Source organism: Ranitomeya variabilis, chromosome 2 (genome assembly GCF_051348905.1).
Source record: "Ranitomeya variabilis isolate aRanVar5 chromosome 2, aRanVar5.hap1, whole genome shotgun sequence".
NCBI classification, from domain to species: domain Eukaryota; kingdom Metazoa; phylum Chordata; class Amphibia; order Anura; family Dendrobatidae; genus Ranitomeya; species Ranitomeya variabilis.
The window spans coordinates 187714142-187735184 of NC_135233.1; the positions used below are offsets into that span (position 1 = coordinate 187714142).

Genomic DNA, 21043 nt, shown 5'->3' on the forward strand with positions numbered 1-21043 from the left:
ATGTCGGTTTTGCAAGCCTGCGCGATAATCTCGCAGTACGGATGCCATACAAGAGCAGTGGCAGTTTCCTGGGCGGAAAGAGCTAGTGCTTCAATTGATCAGATATGTAGAGCTGCTACTTGGTCTTCCCCCTCTACATTCTTTAACATTTGATTTAACTTCCTCCCATATGATCGCTTTAATAGTCTGCAATAGGGAATAAGACTCTTCTGCTATTTGTTTAATCAATGCATGACTGGCAGATTTTTTTTGCTGTACAGTTTAGGGAGGGTTTCTTTGCATAGTGCACAAGCCCTATTCTTCTGTTTTGAGGTAGGTTTCTTTCCCTAAAAAACACATGGTGTATAGGACATCAGTATGTGTCTAGTCTTACAAAGGCACTCGACCTTCAAGGACTCTGGGTACCCCGGTAGCTTGTGTCTCTTCATTCATCTTGGGTACAGGTACCGCTGGTATGTCAGGATCCGCTGCAGGCTCTGCCATGTTTAGAAGGCAGTTTCCGCATTCACTTTTCCCCTTTATAAAGCAGGAGCAGTGTGCGCACCTCTGGAGCAACTTCCACCCTGAAGTGTCCAGCACACCGGCTCCCCCGGCGTGTGATGTCACTTCCAGTGCAACTGGAAGTTGTCACCTTCACTTTGGCGCCAGCGACAGTGAAGGACACGCCCCTTTCTTGGACCAGCCTCTGGAACAGAGCGGATGCCGGGGAGTCCAGCGGGGGGAGGGATGAGGCGCGGCACACAGCAGCCCCCTCGGGCCCAGGATTCCCTGACAGCAGCGTACTTGATACCGCTGAATACGGCTGTCCCCACCGTGGACAACAGACTCCAGACTGGCGATCATCAGAGGGAGATCCCTCTGGAGGTAAGCGCTCTGCCACAGGCATCCACCTGCAGGAAGAGGAAACCAAAACTGAGGAGAGAGGTGCGCCCCCTTCTTTTATCTCTGCTGCAGATTTCCTGTTCCTGGGGACGGATGCTATCTCTCACGTATGGTGCTGTCATGGTGAAAGGAAAATATAGTTACTTACCGATAACTGTATTTCTCTGAGCCCATGACGGCACCCGCACATTCCCTCCATTCACGAGTGAGTGTGCACACTAGTTTAAATTATGCTACTTGTGCTGTTCAGTTTATTCTGATAGACTTTCAGTCATACATGGACATTTATGTAGTGCTAATATACTCAGTTCTACCATTTATTGTATTTGTTGTACTTTGCTGCCATCTACTGGCCATTGCGCTGTATCACACTGTAATATGTTATGGAATTTTCCCACAACGCCTTTCTGTCTTTAGCTCCTCCTATCTTCTTGCTTCTTTTCCTGTTTTGTACTCTGTGCCATCTTAGATCTCACATGTGCTGCAGAGCTGGAGAAAGGATTCTCTTGTTACCTCTAACCTGGAGCTTCTACTATCTCTATCTGGTGATCCTGTAATACCTCTAACCTACAGTCCTCATCTCACCAAGGTACTGTAAATAAAACCTGTTGAATGTATCATTGCATCATCCTTCCGGATCACCACGCACAGCTGATAAGGACTAGAAGCACAGTTAGTGAGTAACGCTGTCCGCCATTGTTTATATAGCGATTTGTGATCACATCCCTCAGACACATCTCATCCACGTATATCGGTGGCAGAATAGTAACAAGAGACCTAAGTCTACAGTGTCTGTGTGCATATGCATTGTCTGCTAGCAAGTCTTAACCATCCACCATCTTAGCTAAAACATGTCCACAAAGGGCACTGTGGACCCATCTGCAAGCGAAGCACATCAGGTTCCCGACACCATAGATGCTGCAGGAGCAGAGCCCACACTTACTACAGAGCAGGACGTACGACCCAGACGTGTAACCAAGCCGACACAAAAGGTCAGAGAGAACTTTGAGACTACTAGAGACGAGTTCCATGATAACCTAGAACATTTATGGGGCAGAGTGGATCACTATTTAGCAGCTCTTCCACGCTATCACAGTGACGCCGCAGGTTTAACCGCCACATTGAAGAGTTTATCTGCCGCCTATGATCACTACCAGAGACTGTCTGTAAAGTACATCACATTCCTGAGTAACTGTGACATGGAAGATGCCCCAGCAGAACTAACTGAAAGGGAAACTCTTCTCCAAGAAAAGACCTCATTAGTCCGAGATGCTCAGGATAAAGCAGAACTCCGCATCGCTCACCTCCAAGAGGTTAGGTCACATCGCACAACATCGACCAAAATCACAGCTCGGTCTTCCAGATCATCTCACTCCAGGAAGTCAACATTGTCCAACAATCTACTGGAGATCCGTGCGGCTGCAGAAGAAGCTAGAGTAAAAAGCTCCTTTGCTAAGAGGGAGGCTGAAGTGGAAGTGGAAGCCCAAATGGAAGCTCAAAGAAATGAGATGGAAGCTCAAAGAAACAAAATGGAAGCTCAAAGGAAATTAAAAATACTCCAAGCAGAAAGGGAAGAAGCAACAGCCCTTGCTAAACTGAAGGTCCTTGAACAAGCACTGGGACAAGATGATAATTCGGACTGTCTTATTCCAGAAGAAATGGAGGACGCAACTGATCGCACTACTGACTACGTGCTAAGACATTCAACATCTGCACCAGCGCCACCTCCAGTTTCTAACACGGATGTGCCCGCAAGTCAAGAAATGTCGCCACCTACTGCCGACAAGGTAACTTCCAGCACTAACCCACAATTTAGGCAACAGCCAACAGAACCTTTAGAGACTAAACCGCAGTTTAACCCTTATGCCGCATCATTTCGTCCTGATTTGTCGCAGTCATATAAGCCAGAGAACTTACATTCCCTACGGATACCACAAGTTCATCCTGCAACAATGACCGGGAGATCGGACATGTCTGACTTCGCCAGATACATGATTCGCCGGGAGATAATAAACATTAGTCTCTCAAAGTTTGATGATCGTGCTGAGAATTATAGAGCCTGGAAATCCACCTTCCAAGCAGTGATCCAAGACCTTAATCTCACCGGCAAGGAACAACTGGATTTGCTTGTTAACTGGTTAGGCCCTGAATCAGCAGAGCGCATAAAGACAATAAGGGCAGTTCATGTGGACTATTCAGATGCAGGTCTTATTGCAGCCTGGGAGAGACTGGAACAAACCTATGGCAGCTCAGAAGCAATAGAAAGTTCCTTATTTAAAAGACTGCAAACCTTCCCAAAGATAACTAACAAGGACAATAGAAAACTTCAAGATTTGAGCGACCTGCTAAAGGAAATAGAATTGGCAAAATTAGACCCACGTCTTTAAGGACGGAGCTACCTAGATACTGCTCATGGCGTTAATCCAATAGTGTCCAAGTTGCCACACGGCATGCAGGATAAATGGGCAGACCACGGCTCATGGTATAAAAGGCAGTATGATGTGTCCTTTCCCCCCTTTTCATATTTTTCCAGGTTCATCAGTGACCAAGCTTGGAAGAAGAATGATCCCAGCTTCGACTTCACTGAGCCTACTTCACCAGCATCATCATCATCTACAAGGTATGATAACATTGCCAAACGTAGAGATTCAAGGAACACAGTATCTGTGAGAAAGACTGACGTTCCACTTACTACACCTGCCTTCACTAAAAAAAATAATGTTGCTCCTAAAGTCATGGACAGTAACCGTATGTGCCCTATCCACAAAAGGCCTCACCCACTCAAAGAATGCCGTGGATTCAGAGCAAGTACTCCGCAGGAGCGTAAAGACACCCTCAAGGAGCTAGGGATATGTTATAAGTGTTGCACCTCCTCAGACCACCTCGCTAAGGACTGTAAGGCCGCCATTAATTGCACTGAATGCAGCAGTGATAAACACGTCACAGCCATGCATCCCACGCCAGCTCCACACAACTCACAACCTTCTGCAGCATCCGACCCTGCTCAAAAGCATGGCGGGGAGCCACAAGTCCCTGACCCAACTGCAACTGCTGTTTCCTCCTCATGTACTGAGGTATGTGGAGAAGGGATCGTTCCTAAATGCTGTGCCAAGGTATGTCTGGTTAAGGTCTATCCAGAAGGACAACCCGACAAGGCCTCTAAAATGTATGCCATAATAGATGAGCAAAGTAACCGATCTCTAGCAAGGCCCAAATTCTTTGAGATCTTCAACATAAAGGGACAAACGACTCCATACACCCTCAACACCTGCTCTGGTCGTATTGAGACTTCTGGCAGGAGAGCCTCTGGGTACATAGTCTCTTCAATCAAGGGAAACGTGCATATACCCTTGCCAACCATAATTGAATGTGACCAGATACCTGATAACAGGGAGGAGATCCCCACTCCGGAAGCCGCACTTCATCATCGCCACTTGAGGCATCTGACTAATGAAATTCCTCCTCTGGACATGAATGCTGATATTCTAATCCTACTCGGAAGGGACATTCTGAAGGTCCACAAGGTACGCCAACAATGCAACGGCCCAGATGATGCTCCATACGCCCAAAGACTCGACCTAGGCTGGGTAATCGTGGGCGATGTATGTCTGGATAGGAGTCATAAGGCATCCGAAGTTAACGCCTGTAAAACGTATGTGCTACAAAATGGTCGCGCAACTCACTTTAAGCCATGCCTTCATCACTACGAAGTGAAAGAAAGGTTCTCTGATTGCATCCAGGAGCCTGACATCATCCCCACTCCCTACGGTGATGACTTAGGGAGAACAGTGTTTCACGCAACAAAAGATAACAAGGTCGCCTTATCCATAGAAGACAAGGAGTTTCTTAAAATCATGGACAGTGGATTCTTCAAAAATGAATCTGACCGCTGGGTTGCTCCCTTACCCTTCAAGGCTTCAAGGACCAGGCTTCCTAACAACAGAGAACAGGCCTTATCTAGATTCATCTCACTGCAGAGAACATTAAAGAACAAGCCTGAAATGAAGGAACATTTCATAGCTTTTATGGACAAGATATTTCGCAATGATCACGCAGAGCCAGCTCCACCATTGCAAGCTGATGAAGAATGCTGGTATCTACCTTCCTTTGGAGTGTATCATCCAAGAAAGCCGAAACAAATCAGAGTGGTGTTCGATTCAAGCGCCAAACATGACGGCGTATCTCTGAATGACGTTCTCCTCACTGGTCCGAACCTGACTAATAACCTGGTGGGAGTGCTCATGAGATTCAGAAAGGAACCTGTCGCCATTACCGCTGACATCGAACAAATGTTCCATTGTTTCATCGTGCAACAAGATCACAGAAATTATCTCCGTTTTCTATGGCACCGAGACAACGACACCAACAAGGAAATGATCGAATACCGCATGAAGGTGCACGTTTTCGGAAACGGTCCCTCTCCTGCAGTCACTACATACGGCCTACGTAGGACCGCCTCCGATGGCGCCGCAGAGTTCGGGAAGGATGCTCAAGGATGTTGAAAAGGACTTCTACGTGGACGACGGTCTTAAATCCCTGCCTACAGCGGAGAAAGCGATAGATCTGCTCAAACGGACACAAGGTATGCTTTCTAAAGCTCATTTAAGATTGCATAAAATTGCCTCCAATAGTGCTGTTGTCATGAAGGCCTTTCACCCTAATGATCATGCCGCAGAATTTAGGGACTTGAACCTAGGCTCAGACAATCCACCAGTACAGAGAAGCCTAGGCCTGAGGTGGAATTTGCTAAAGGACTCCTTCAGCTTTCAGGTTAATGGTGCAGAAAAACCATTTACTAAGCGTGGGGTTCTGTCAGTGGTGAACAGTCTATATGATCCACTTGGGTTTGTCGCACCCCTGACTATACAAGGCAAGCTCCTGCTGAGACAACTCTCAGAGTGTATTAAGGACTGGGATATACCACTCCCTGTGGACAAACAACTAAGGTGGAAGTCGTGGAGAGAATCTCTTTGCGCCTTGGATAAGATCCACATACCACGTTGTTACACTCCGGCATCCCTAACTACGAGTCAAAGGAAAGAGATTCATGTATTCGCTGATGCCTCCACTGAAGCTATTGCCGCTGTCGCTTACTTGAAGGTTGTAGACTCTAATAATGAAGCCCATGTTGGATTTCTGTTTGGAAAGGCTAAACTGGCTCCTAAACCCGAGCACACCATACCCAGACTTGAGCTCTGCGGGGCTGTACTAGCCATAGAGATTGCAGACTTCATACAGAGTGAACTAGCTATTCACGTGGATGACACAAAATTCTCCACAGACAGTAAGGTAGTTCTGGGCTACATATACAACCTGACGAAACGCTTCTACGTCTATGTCAGTAACCGAGTGGAAAGAATCAGGAAATCCTCCAAACCCCAGCAATGGCAGCACGTCCCATCCCATCTTAACCCTGCGGACCTTGCTACTAGACCAGTGTCTATTGGTGCCTTCGCAAGCTCTTCTTGGTTGATAGGACCAGAGTTCCTTCACGAACAGTGCGAAGAGACTGCCGTTGAAGACAGCTTCAGCCTTCAGGATCCAGATGTCGACCCAGAGATCCGTCCTGATGTCAGCACCTTCATCACCAAATTCAAGGAGAAGGTTGGCTTGGACTGTCGGCGTTTTGATCGCTTCTCAAGATGGACGAGACTGGTTCGTGCCATTGCAAGGTTAGTACACATTGTGCAATGCTATCGCAATAAGGACAGTAACACTGATTGTCACGGTTGGCATATCTGCCATAAGCCTCTCTCTGCAAAAGACATTGCTCTGAGTGAACTCATTGTGATACACAATGTGCAGCAGAATGTTTTTTCACAAGGAACTTCAACCTTTGGATTACAAATGGGTTGGAGACAGTTTGGCCTAGCGCGGCTTCTCCAATCCGAAGATGGGTTATCCGTTGGATTACTTCAGGAACTCGTTATAGACATTTGTCTATCTTGTTATACAATATGTTATTGTTGCATTGCATGCATTGTTTTTATCTTACAGGTTGAGGTATCCCTCCATGCACTTCTGGTTAACACTCCCAATTCGAGACTTATGGTATAGTGAAATCCAAGGATTTCAGACGGGGAGTGTGCTGTTCAGTTTATTCTGATAGACTTTCAGTCATACATGGACATTTATGTAGTGCTAATATACTCAGTTCTACCATTTATTGTATTTGTTGTACTTTGCTGCCATCTACTGGCCATTGCGCTGTATCACACTGTAATATGTTATGGAATTTTCCCACAACGCCTTTCTGTCTTTAGCTCCTCCTATCTTCTTGCTTCTTTTCCTGTTTTGTACTCTGTGCCATCTTAGATCTCACATGTGCTGCAGAGCTGGAGAAAGGATTCTCTTGTTACCTCTAACCTGGAGCTTCTACTATCTCTATCTGGTGATCCTGTAATACCTCTAACCTACAGTCCTCATCTCACCAAGGTACTGTAAATAAAACCTGTTGAATGTATCATTGCATCATCCTTCCGGATCACCACGCACAGCTAATAAGGACTAGAAGCACAGTTAGTGAGTAACGCTGTCCGCCATTGTTTATATAGCGATTTGTGATCACATCCCTCAGACACATCTCATCCACGTATATCGGTGGCAGAATACTACTACTTAAGAATTAATCACGCGGTATCTCTACTGAAACTTTAGCAGTGTTGAATATTTTTTTATTAACGTTCCCTTCATGCTCTGTAAACAACTGATGCGGAAAAGCGGTACCGCCTCTTTATCTGTAGGTTTCCTGCCCTTGATGGGCGGATCCCCTCTGTGGTGCCGTCATGGGCTCAGAGAAATACCGTTATCAGTAAGAAACTATACTACACTACTTTGTCGTCTTCCTTAGTCTTCTGGAAGACTGTATATCCTATGTGGTCTTGTTCACCTTCACAGGCATGGTCTTCGTTGGTAAGAACTGAGAAAGGGCAAGGAAGGGAAGTGCTGTTTGGTAATTCCTTTACCTGTAGACTACTGTGACATGGCTGGAAGAGAGACGGACGTCCATTTTCTAGTGTGCTGGTAAGCATACTGTGGACTGAGGCCAGCTTGTGTGCTTTTCCCAGAGAGACGTCTCCTATGATAACTCATCCGAGGTTGAGTCTCTGGAAGCCGTTGATATATTCTCTAGTCTTGTGGGCTCGTAGTATATCTCTTCCTAGGAGTAAAGCTATTGGGCCTTCTGGGTCCAACTCAGGTATCAGGTGGGCTATACGTTTCAGGTGGGGGTGATGTGTTGCCACCTTTGTTGAAGGTATCTCAGACCTGTTGTCTGGAACCTGGTTGCACTCCAGGATGGTCAGTAGTGATAGGCAGGTCTGGCAATCTATGGACTCCACCTTGTATCCGGTTGCTTTCCTCCCCGCCGTCTAGTAACCAGGCAACCCCCACATGTACTTATGCTGGCTAACAGATGTAAATCATTCAGCTGCGGCAAGAAAAACTAAATCTCCGAGCACTAACAAAATACTCGGAGGACCCCCGAGCGTGCTTGAGAAATCTCGAGTAATGAGTATATTCGCTCATCACTACTAGAGACCTGTTACTTTGGTCATCCAGTATTGCATATGCAGCACCCCAGGTGACCGGTTGCTGCGGTGATGTTGCTTTTCCTTCGGGGAAGGTTATGTCATGCTCAGAGGCAATGAAGTTCTCTTCACCGGGTAAGGCACACACATGCAACACATTCTGAATCCAGGCCAGGAGGGGGAGCTCCAGGGCCGGCGTTAGGGGCAGGCAGACCAGGCAGCTGCCTGAGGCCCCCGCTCCCCCAGGGGCCCCCAGCTAGCGGCAAGTCACGCAGCCGCTATGGGGCCCCTGTGAGGCAGGGGGGCCCACCTGCCGCCAGTGCCGACTCCCCTACCGCATTGAACTATACCGGCATCTGCCGGTACAGTTCAAAGCAATGATGGAGGAGAGAGCGTCACCTGACGCTCCCTCTCCCATCATTCCCCCCTCTGCCTCTGACACAGCCAGTGCGCGTCATCGCGCACTCACTGTGTGGCAGGCAGTGCGGCGGCAGCCGCCGACACAGGAGCAGGGAGCAGCGCGGGCTCGGGGAGAGGTAAGGAGCTTGTGTTTTTTTTTTGTTTTGTTTTTTTTACTGGACTGTGCAGCCATTGTCGGGAGGAGAGAGGCGGGGAGGGAAGGGGGGATGTGGGCAGTGCTGTATACTACTGTGTGGGCTGTGCTATACACTACTGTGTGGGCTGTGCTATACACTACTGTGTGGGCTGTGCTGTACACTATTGAGGGCAGTGCTGTACACTATTGTGGGCAGTGCTGTACACTATTGTGGGCAGTGCTGTACACTATTGTGGGCAGTGCTGTACACTATTGTGGGCAGTGCTGTACACTATTGTGGGCAGTGCTGTACACTATTGTGGGCAGTGCTGTACACTACTGTGGGCAGTGCTGTACACTACTGTGGGGGCTGTGCTATGTACTACTGTGTGGGCTGTGCTATATACTATGTGGCTGGGCTATATACTACTATGTGGGCTGTGCTATATACTATGGGGGTATATTATATTCTATGGGGGAGGCTGTGTTATATACTATGTGGCTGTGTTATATATTTGGGGGTACATTATACATTATTTTCTATGGAGGGGGCTGCATTATATTCTGTGGGGGGCTTTATTAGATTTTATGAGGGATGATTGCATCATACCCTTTGATGGGGCTACATTATATTCTATGGGGAGGTAGGCTGTATTATATCCTGTTCGGGGCTACATTATATTCTATGGGAGGGGCTGTATTATATTTATATTCTATGAGGGGTGATTGCATCATAATCTGAGGGGGCTACATTATACTATATGGGGGGTGCATTATATTCTATGGGGGGTTACATTATACTCTTGGGTGGCTGCATTATACTCTGTGGGGTGGTGGCTGCATTATACTATATGTGGGCTGAATTATACTGTATCGAGGACTATGGGGAATACATTATACTATATGAAGAACTATGGGGTGCATTATACTATACTATGGGAAGTGAATTGTACTACATGGATGACTATGGCGGTGCATTATACTATATGGAGCACTGTGAGGAGTGTATTATACTATATGGAGGACTATAGGGAGTGTATTATACTATATGGAGGACTGTGGTGCACATTATATTATACGGAGGACTGTGGGGTGTATTATACTAAACAAGCAAAATGCTGCATATTCATTGGGTGATTGGATTGTTTATGCCGGAAATAAAAATCATTGTTCTCAGCAGCACATCGCCGGTGTAAACTGTAGATGTGCCGCTGATAACATGATACTGTATGGTGATCTGTTAGTGATCGTTCTGTCCCCTTCATTCTTTCTCAGATGGTGGAAAGAGGCCGGGAAACAAGCGTCCAACGACTTCAGTATTGTCGATCACACTCGTTTAGCGGCCTGAGATCAGCGCATGTAAATACAACTGAAATGCTTCTGTATGATGTGCAATATGTTAGCATTTGGGGCCCCATTTTAAACTTTGCCTAGGGCCTCACTTTGCCTAAAACTTTTCCTGGGGAGCCCAGGATCCGGATTCATGGGAGCTCCCCTATGCTATGTTTTCCTGACCTGGAGGAGGAGTTAGGCAGTTGGTCTTGGGAAAATAAGCAGTGCAGACATCTAGGAGAGGTGCAGTGCAGATAGAGAGGTCTGGCAGCCACGAGGGAACTGCAGCCTCTGGAAGAAGGTAGCTAGAAGGAATATAGAGCGCACAAAGGGTGTTATCCGAGATAAAGGGAATACTCGTGAGAGATAATATAAATTCACTCACCTATTATGGTTGTGTGAGACACAACCACTGTACTTAGCATTGGTGGCTGCTGCAAGCCCTGATGTGATGATCCTTTGCTAGGTGAAGAGAATGGGGCATCAGACTGCGGTGCTCGCCTGTCAGGATAATGTACCAAAGAAGTCCAAGTAGATGTAATAGAGAATAGACATTTATTTCTACGCGTTTCGTGGTGATCACACCCAGGGCCGGCGTCAGCACCCGGGCAAGTGCCGGGGCCCTGGCGAGACGGGGGGGCCCACTCGCGCTGGGATACTGCTGCGCACACACACTGTTCAGCAGGGCCGCCGTCAGGGCATTACTGCCCTGACTGGGGTATGGGGCCCGATGAACGGAGGGGACCCGCATCGGGCCCCATCTCTTCAGGTCACATCCTGACCTTATGGACCCGCCATTAACTTCTCCCTCCTCACTATTCCCCCTCAGCGGGGGGAGCGCACTCAGCGCATGGTGTAGCAGGGGAGCGGGAAAGGAAAAGGAACAGCCCCTGGGAGAGAGGAGAGCTGGGCAGGGAACTGGTGGCTGTGTCCACAGCTAGCTCTGGGATGTTCCTCATCCAACAGTGGCCAGTCTGTGGATGCCCAGTCGTGCACTATGGCGGCGGCTGTGGAAGTCACCGGGAGCAGCAGCTGCAAAGGTAGCAGCAACACCTCCAGCACCGGCGAAGAGGAGAGGATCATGAGGCGCATCTTCCAGACCTGTGATGGGGACGGTGACGGCTGTATCAGCAGGTATGGGGGGGGGGGCGCAACTTTCCACCTTACTCCTGAATAGTTGGCTGCAGGGGGCACTTATTCCCCTGTGAGTGCAGGAGGCCGGCCTGAGAGCCCTTTTGCCCACTGCTGATGCCACACTCCGGGCCCTGAGGGCACAGGGGCTCCACTCATTCTGCCCTGGTACAGCACAAATCTGCTGGCAGGGTCAGTCCTCATGGCACTGCACCCATTGCCCTGAGAAGAGTTATTTCTAGAAATTCCTGACATGTGTACCCATGTACTTAGAGCAGTTTACGAAGGGCAGCACTGGCACAACATGAGACATCTCAGGATGTGACATCTCAGGATGTGACATTTGGGCCCAGTCTTACAGGATTTATGGGAGATATGACACATCTTAGGTAAACTAAGGCCATGTTCACTCTGAAGTGCACTAGAATCTGAAGCAAAAAAATCTGTGGCTGACACTGTGGTGCTCGCTGTGGGGTCTGCGTGTTGAATATCCCATCCCATCCCATTGTGTACAGCCAACCACTGCAGTGTCCAGGAAGATTGTTCACTAGGTGACATGTCACAGGTTAAAAAAAAATCCACTGGAATGACCAGCAGTGCAGATTACCCACTGGAGATTATGGGGGAGATTTGTGGGTAGTTCATATGGAAATCTGCTCTGTGGAGACTAAGGGTCAGGATTTTTCATCAGTATTTGTAAGCCAAAACCAGGAGTGGGTGATAAATCCAGAAGTGGTGCATATGTTTCTATTATACTTTTCCTCTATTTGTTCCACTCCTGGTTTTGGCTTACAAACACTGATGAAAAATCCTGACCAAATCCTGATGCAATCCTGAACGTGGACACATACCCTTACTCTAAGGTCGGCTCATACTGAGGTGTTTTTTTCTCAGTTTTTGCAGTAGAAAATCTTTAAAAAAAACAACAAAAAAAAAACACCAGTAGTAAAACACTGCCAAAAACCGTCTGTGTGAACATGTCCTACAAGAGGAAAAACAATCTGTTTTTCAAGAAAAAAAACTCTTAGAAATCATTACTTTTCTCTTGCGTTGTGCAAACCTAAAACCTCCTTTATATTAGTAGTTTCTGGACTTTACCTGAGCTCTTTTTCAACATTTTATTCTTGCTGAACTTTTTTTTTTGAGGCGGGAGCGTCTTACTGACATTTGATGGACTTTAAAAAAAAATCTTTACAACGAATAAGAAAACAGTAGTTTTTTTTTTTTTTTTTAAAGCCGTCGTTCAAAGCACTGTGTTCTACATTACAAGCATAGTGGATGAGATTTATAGAAATCCCATGCCGACTGTGCTTCTATTTACCGCTGCGTAAACTCACCCGTGGCATGGGTTTACGAGCCGCAGCATGTTGATTATCTGCAGCGGAGACCCTAGTCTGCATAGTCTCACCCATAGCAATTCATTTCATGCAGGAAATCCGCATGGTTCACTGAACACATGCAGATTTACCTGCATGATTAGAACACAGCATTTTGGATGCAGCGAAAATACTGTGTCCAAAACATTGCTATATCCTGATCGTGGGGACATAGCCTAACCTGTGGATTAACCCCATATCTGCCTACTATTAGCGTTTGGGGACATGACAAGTTCCCTCTATTGAGTATATCTGTGCATCATGAATTGAGGTATGTGTTAAAGGGGGGGCCCACTGAGACTCTTTCGCCCGGGGCCCTCAAAAGCCTGAAGCCGGCCCTGATCACACCACTTCCTCAGGACAGTCTATACACATACAGGGTCTTGTATTTATAGCAAAAGAAGGCACATGGAGACGCCTCCTTTAAAAAAAAAAAAAAAAAAACGCCACACCCAGTTGGCGGGAAATCAGACTTAAACACATATTCAAACACATGTACATAATAAAACACACGAAACAATCATAAAATATAATTGAGTATAGCACTTAAAACCATTGCTCATACATGTAAAAATCTAAATACAAAAAAAAACACATTAAAAAGAGTAGTTAAGTAAATGAATAACTTCTGCAAGCTGGGGGAGTGCTAGAACCTACAGTGTAAGCTTAACCTCTACTGTGGGTAATATCCTGGAGGGCATTCTAAGGGATGCTATACTGGAGTATCTGAAGAGGAATAACCTCATGACCCAGTATCAGCACGGGTTTACTAGGGACCGTTCCTGTCAGACTAATCTGATCAGTTTCTATGAAGAGGTAAGTTCCGGACTGGACCAAGGGAACCCAGTGGACGTAGTGTATATGGACTTTTCAAAAGCTTTTGATACGGTGCCACACAAAAGGTTGATAAATAAAATGAGAATAATGGGGATAGGGGAAAATATGCGTAAGTGGGTTGAGAGTTGGCTCAGGGATAGGAAACAAAGGGTGGTTATTAATGGAACACACTCAGACTGGGTCGCGGTTAGCAGTGGGGTACCACAGGGGTCCGTATTGGGCCCTTTTCTTTTTAACATATTAATGATCTTGTAGGGAGCATACAGAGTGGAATTTCAATATTTGCAGATGACACTAAACTCTGCAGGGTAATCAATACAGATGAGGACAATTTTATATTACAGGATGATTTATGTAAACTTGAAGCTTGGGCTGATAAATGGCAAATGAGCTTTAATGGGGATAAATGTAAGGTCATGCACTTGGGTAGAAGTAATAAGATGTATAACTATGTGCTTAATTCTAAAACTCTGGGCAAAACCGTCAATGAAAAAGACCTGGGTGTATGGGTGGATGACAAACTCATATTCAGTGGCCAGTGTCAGGCAGCTGCTACAAAGGCAAATAAAATAATGGATGTATTAAAAGGCATAGATGCTCATGAGGAGAACATAATTTTACCTCTATACAAGTCACTAGTTCGACCACACTTAGAATACTGTGTACAGTTCTGGTCTCCGGTGTATAAGAAAGACATAGCTGAACTAGAGCGGGTGCAGGGAAGAGCGACCAAGGTTATTAGAGGACTGGGGGGTCTGCAATACCAAGATAGGTTATTACACTTGGGGCTATTTAGTTTGGAAAAACGAAGACTAAGGGGTGATCTTATGTTAATGTATAAATATATGAGGGGACAGTACAAAGACCTTTCTGATGATCTTTTTAATCATAGACCTTAGACAGGGACAAGGGGGCATCCTCTACGTCTGGAGGAAAGAAGGTTTAAGCATAATAACAGACGCGGATTCTTTACTGTAAGAGCAGTGAGACTATGGAACTCTCTGCCGTATGATGTTGTAATGAGTGATTCATTACTTAAATTTAAGAGGGGACTGGATGCCTTTCTTGAAAAGTATAATGTTACAGGGTATATACACTAGATTCCTTGATAGGGCGTTGATCCAGGGAACTAGTCTGATTGCCGTATGTGGAGTCAGGAAGGAATTTTTTTCCCCAATGTGGAGCTTACTCTTTGCCACATGGGCTTTTTTTGCCTTCCTCTGGATCAACATGTTAGGGCATGTTAGGTTAGGCTATGGGGTGAACTAGATGGACTTAAAGACTTCCTTCAACCTTAATAACTATGTAAAACAGTTATTCTTTGTCAAGACCCTGCTACTCATGTTTTGAACCATTGAGCCATTGTTGTAGATTTGATTGGATTGCTTTATTTGGTGGTAGTTTCACAAGAGTCTGTGAAATCAAAGAGAAAACAGTGAAAAATAAAAAGACCCCCCCCCCCCTGAAAAAAGTCCTTTAGAACTTTTTTTCCTTCATTTTCTTTCCCTTTCCCCCTCCCTCCTTTTTTCCCTTTTCCTTTTGTAAAAAAATAAATAAAAACAAACGTTATAAGGTGCAGAGGAATGATGAGGTTCTACAGGGGAACAGAGCAGAATCCATAGAAATATCCAAATTAATTGAACAAATCAGTTGTTTCCTTGAGTTGATGGGGATTTATAATGTTCAGCTTGTGAATCCAGAAGATCTCTTTCCTATTAAGAGTCTGGACTCGATTAGGATTATCAAGAGGGACATGGTCAATAGGGATCACCCTGAAAGAGATCCTTTTGTTGTGATATATTGCATAATGCCTAGAAGGGCCATGCTGTAAAAATCCTTCTTTTATATTATACCTGTGCGAGTTTATTCTTTTATGCAGCTGTTGCGTTGTCCTGCCTACATATAATTTCTTACATTCGCATATAATGACATAGATGACAAAACTGGAAATGTGGAAATTCAGATGAGTTTCAAATCAAATACTATTTGACTTACCAATCCAGTTTTGTCATCTCCTTCAGGGTGATCCCTATTGACCATGCCCCCCTTGATAATCCTAATCGAGTCCAGACTCATAGTAGGAAAGAAATCTTCTGGATTCACAAGCTGAACACTATAAATCCCCATGGACTCCATGAAACAACTGATTTGTTCAATTAATTTGGATATTTCTATGGATTCTGCTCTGTTCCCCTGTAGAACCTCATTATTCCTCTGCACGTTATAACGCTTGCTTTTATTAATTTTTTTTACAAAAGGAAAAGGGGATAAAAGGAAGGGGAGAAAAGGAGGGAGGAGGAAAGAAGGGAAAAGGAGGGAAAAAAAAATTCTCAGGGACTTTTTTCGGGTTTTTTTTTTTTTTTTGCGGTTTTCCGTTATCTCTTTGATTTCACAGACTCTTGTGAAACTACCACCAAATTAAGCAATCCAATCGCATCCACCCAAGGCTCAATGGTTCAAAACATTAGTAGCAGGGTCTTGACAAAGAATAACTGTTTTAACACCGTAGGTTCAAGCATTCCCCCAGCTTGCAGAAGTTATTCATTTCCTTAACTACTCTTTTTTAACCCCTTCACGACATACGCCGTACTATTACTGCACATGTCGTGTCTCCGCCTTTGATGTGGGCTCCGGCGGTGAGCCCACCTCAAAGTCGCGACATGTCAGCTGTTTTGTACAGCTGACATGTGCGCTCAATAGCGGCGGGTGAAATCGCAATTACATACATAAAACGACTTTGATTAGTTAATGTGGTAGGCAGCTCTGAACAAATGTGTTTTGAGGGAGCGCCTAAAACTATGCAAGTTGTGGATGGTCCTAATATCTTGGGGCAGAGCATTCCAGAGGATTGGCGCAGCACGGGAGAAGTCTTGGAGACAGGAGTGGGAGGTACGGATTAGTGCAGAGGTTAAGGCCCCGTCACACATAGCGATTTACCAACGATCACGACCAGCGATACGACCTGGCCGTGATCGTTGGTAAGTCGTTGTGTGGTCGCTGGAGAGCTGTCACACAGACAGCTCTCTCCAGCGACCAACGATCAGGGGAACGACTTCGGCATCGTTGAAACTGTCTTCAACGATGCCGAAGTCCCCCTGCAGCACCCGGGTAACCAGGGTAAACATCGGGTTACTAAGCGCAGGGCCGCACTTAGTAACCCGATGTTTACCCTGGTTACCAAAAAAAACAAACAGTACATACTCACCATCTGATGTCCGTCAGGTCCCTTGCCGTCTGCTTCCTGCTCTGAATGAGTGCCGCCGTACAGTGAGAGCAGAGCGCAGCGGTGACGTCACTGCTGTGCTGTGCTCTCACTGTACGGCGGCACTCAGTCAGAGCAGGAAGCAGACGGCAAGGGACCTGACGGACATCAGATGGTGAGTATGTACTGTTTGTTTTTTTTTTTACATTTACGCTGGTAACCAGGGTAAACATCGGGTTACTAAGCGCGGCCCTGCGCTTAGTAACCCGATGTTTACCCTGGTTACCAGTGAAGACATCACTGGATTGGTGTCACACACACCGATTCAGCGATGTCAGCGGGACCTCAACGACCAAAAAAAGGTCCAGGCCATTCCGACACGACCAGCGATCTCGCAGCAGGGGCCTGATCGCTGGTACGTGTCACACATAGCGAGATCGCTACTGAGGTCGCTGTTGCGTCACAAAACTTGTGACTCAGCAGCGATCTCGCTAGTGATCTCGCTATGTGTGACGGGGCCTTTAGTCGAAAGTCGTTTGCAGAGCGCAGTGGTCGGCTAGGCCGATAGACAGAAATGAGGGAGGAGATGTAAGGGGGTGCCGCACAGTGGATAGCTTTGTGGGTGAGAACAAGTACTTTGAATTGTATCCTGTAATGAATGGGCAGCCAGTGTAACGACTGGCGAAGAACGGACACGTCCGAGTAACGATTAGCCAGATAGACGACCCTAGCTGCCGCATTAAAGGGCACCTGTCACCCCGTTTTTTCAGTATGAGATAAAAATACTGTTAAATAGGGCCTGAGCTGTGCATTACAACAGTGTATTTTGTGGACCCCGATTCCCCACCTATGCTGCCAAAATACGTTACCAAAGTAGCCGTTTTCGCCTGTCAATCAGGCTGGTCTGGTCAAAAGGGCGTGGTGTCTTCCCCCAGATCTTGCTTAGTTTTCCGTTGGTGGCGTAGTGGTTTGCGCATGCCCAAGGTCCCGAATCCACTGCACAGGGGAGTTAAGAGCGTGATGTGCACTATTTCATTGGTGATCGGTGGGGGCGGCCATCTTCCTTTGGCCGCGCGTGCGCAGAAGCGGCGCTCTGCTGGCCGCGGCTTCAGGAAAATGGCCGCGGGATGCCGCGCGTGCGCAGATGGAGATCGCGGCGGCCATTTTCCTGAAGCAGAGTTCGCATCTCGGCTTCAGGAAAATGGCCGCCGCGATCTCCATCTGCGCACGCGCGGCATCCCGCGGCCATTTTCCTGAAGCCGCGGCCAGCAGAGCGCCGCTTCTGCGCACGCGCGGCCAAAGGAAGATGGCCGCCCCCACCGATCACCAATGAAATAGTGCACATCGCGCTCTTTTAACTCCCCTGTGCAGTGGATTCGGGACCTTGGGCATGCGCACACCACTACGCCACCAACGGAAAACTAAGCAAGATCTGGGGGAAGACACCACGCCCTTTTGACCAGACCAGCCTGATTGACAGGTGAAAACGGCTAGTTTGGTAACGTATTTTGGCAGCATAGGTGGGGAATCGGGGTCCACAAAATACACTATTGTAATGCACAGCTCAGGCCCTATTTAACAGTATTTTTATCTCATACTGAAAAAACAGGGTGACAGGTGCCCTTTAAGGATAGACTGGAGAGAGGAAAGTCGAGTAACAGGGAGGCCAATTAGTAGAGCGTTACAGTAGTCCATCTCATGTGATTTATGTTGCCCAAAACACAATTGCAGGTCTACGTGATTGACAGGTCTCTCATTGTGCACGACTCCAATCACCTTGAGTGGCGCTGGACTAGTCTTCTCTCAATCTCTAATAATCTTCTAATGCTTCAGCACTTCAGAGAATAGACCTGCCTGCAGTTGTACAGCCCGGCTCTGATTTTGAAGCCCGTGGTTTGGAGGGTACGAATCGCGTGACTGGATCCCTTTTAAGATCACAAACGTTACTGTCTAACACTGAATCATGTCTTTGCTGTACTAGGAGATTTAGAAATTGTAAGAATTCATATTTTGCCTGCTGTGAAGCAAAATGTTTTCATTTTTTCAGAAAAGAAACGGAGAATACAAAACCTTAAATTTCTCTTGCATAACCTGACAACGGAGGAGCTGATCAAGGCGACGGTGATGTATCCACGCACAATGCGTTTTGGAGAAACTTATTACATATGCAAGGTGGATCTTCTACCAAGTGCCAGCCACTTCTCCAAGACCAGAGTTCCCCCTGGAATATGGGTGTGGACCGAGACTGACGTCACTCTTCACATCAAATCTCTACTGGAGGCTGCAAACCGAAGTTTACATATCCAACTCATATGCCAGAGTATTGGGAAACGCAACACAAGATCTCTGGCTGTTTCGGCCTCCCATATCCCTTTCTTACTTATTGACTTCGGCTCAAAATTCCAGAATCAGTCCAGTGAGAAAATTTTAACTGCAGTTTCAGAAAAGGCTGCTCCACATGTGTTGAGAAGGAAACCTCGTCAAGTGGGGACAATTGGCATTAAGCTTCCAAAACTTGGCAACCAAAGCGAGCAACTCAAGAATCATTGCTCGCTCCGTCCATTCTGGGTTAGCTTTCATCAGCTAGGATGGGATCACTGGATTATTGCACCACACAGGTACAACCCTGGATACTGCAAAGGAGACTGCCCGAGACTTCTTCATTCTGGGTACAATTCGCCCAACCATGCCATTATCCAGAACTTTATTAATCAGATGGTTGATGGAAATGTGCCACGTCCTTCTTGTGTCCCGTACTCCTATGGTCCCATCAGTGTCCTTATGATTGAACCTGGAGGAAATATCCTGTATAAAGAATATGAGAATATGATTGCAGGATCCTGCACCTGTCGGTAAGCAAACAGGGACTATTCTGAGAAAAGCGGGAGAGAATCAAGCACTTTATGAAGGCCACTTTATGACGCCAATTGAAAATGTGTGTAAATATTTGTGTGTTATTTAAGCTTATAGATGTGACTACGAGCAGGTCTGTTTCTATAGTTGTACGACTTTTTTCCTCTCCACCCCAAAATGAAAATAAAACTTTTTTCACTTTTTGTAATTCTATGTATAGATTTTAGAGGTTTAGAGCTGAACCCCTCCCTAAGATAAGTGTATAATGGTGAGATACTTAAAATATCATCACACTTCATATATATGAATAGTAGGGATCATGTCTGGTTTTAGCAAAAAAAAAAATAGTAACAAAAAAAATTGTGGCAACACTATTGACAAGTTATGTCTGTATAACCTGCACACAGCTGGGTTATAGAGACTGATTTTTTTTATTTCAAAATTGTATAATCAAATTCTGTATGTTTTTTAAAGGGAAGCCCAGATATGGTTGTGCAATAGTAACCAGGGATGTTTTATTCGAAATTGCTGCTGCGTTTCATTGAAATTACACTTTTAAATGCTATTATGTGTCTTGGCCGACTAGTCCGAGGCGAATCACCGGCCAACTTCTTCCCGCCCGGATTATGTGGACTGACTAGTCTTCCCCTGTGTGTGCACAAAAGGAGAAACCAGTCCGACAAAAGGATTGGGGTGAACCGGGTGACCTGAGACAGTTTGGCCGGCTGTATATCATGTGTACTCTGAAACGCTCAGGATTCAAGCAGCATGACTGATAGGTTCTCTTTGAAGGGTATTCCTTTGTCACATTGTGTGTGTGATTGTGGACCTGTAAGTGGACCTCAGCTGTTCACTGTGAAGCCCTTTCCATTACTCGGCTTTATCTGGGCCTTTCCCCCTTTATTACATTATAAATGCTGTGATTTCAGAAAATGTAGCTCAAAGTCTCCATAAATATATAAAATAACTTTTTGTAAAATAAATTAATGAAAGAAAATAAAGCCAAGTGTTGTGTAATAAGCAGGACTGTCCCAGATTAATTCTGCTGTCTCGCTGCCTCTTAAGTTCCTTCCTTTGCTTCTGCACAATAGAGACACATGGGGACTTGGAGGAAATGCAATTAACTTATGAGATAGCAACTGATGCACAATATCTGCTAGCAACACCAACTATTACTGCAACCGAGTGTGACCAACTTTTTACTATTGATGCTGGCTATGCGAGGATATAATAAATCGTGATATCCATTCCTCGCCTTTCGACGGCCCCCGCAGCCTTCCCGCTCCTTGTGATGCTCCCGGCAGCTCCCATTCCCAGTAATGCCTCGCGACAATGACCCCAGATGACGTGGAATCACGCTAAACCG

General features: G+C 46.1%; 1 protein-coding gene across 1 annotated transcript in view; it reads left to right on the forward strand.

Moving 5' to 3' along the window:
• BMP15 (bone morphogenetic protein 15) overlaps nt 1-20693 on the forward strand; it is a 36677-nt gene extending 15984 nt beyond the window's left edge. The window contains exon 2 of the mRNA XM_077283320.1: nt 18872-20693. Within this exon, the coding sequence (XP_077139435.1) occupies nt 18872-19680 (809 nt within the window). The 3' untranslated portion in view covers nt 19681-20693. The remainder of the gene's footprint in view (nt 1-18871) is intronic.
• The last annotated feature ends 350 nt before the right edge of the window (nt 20694-21043 follow it).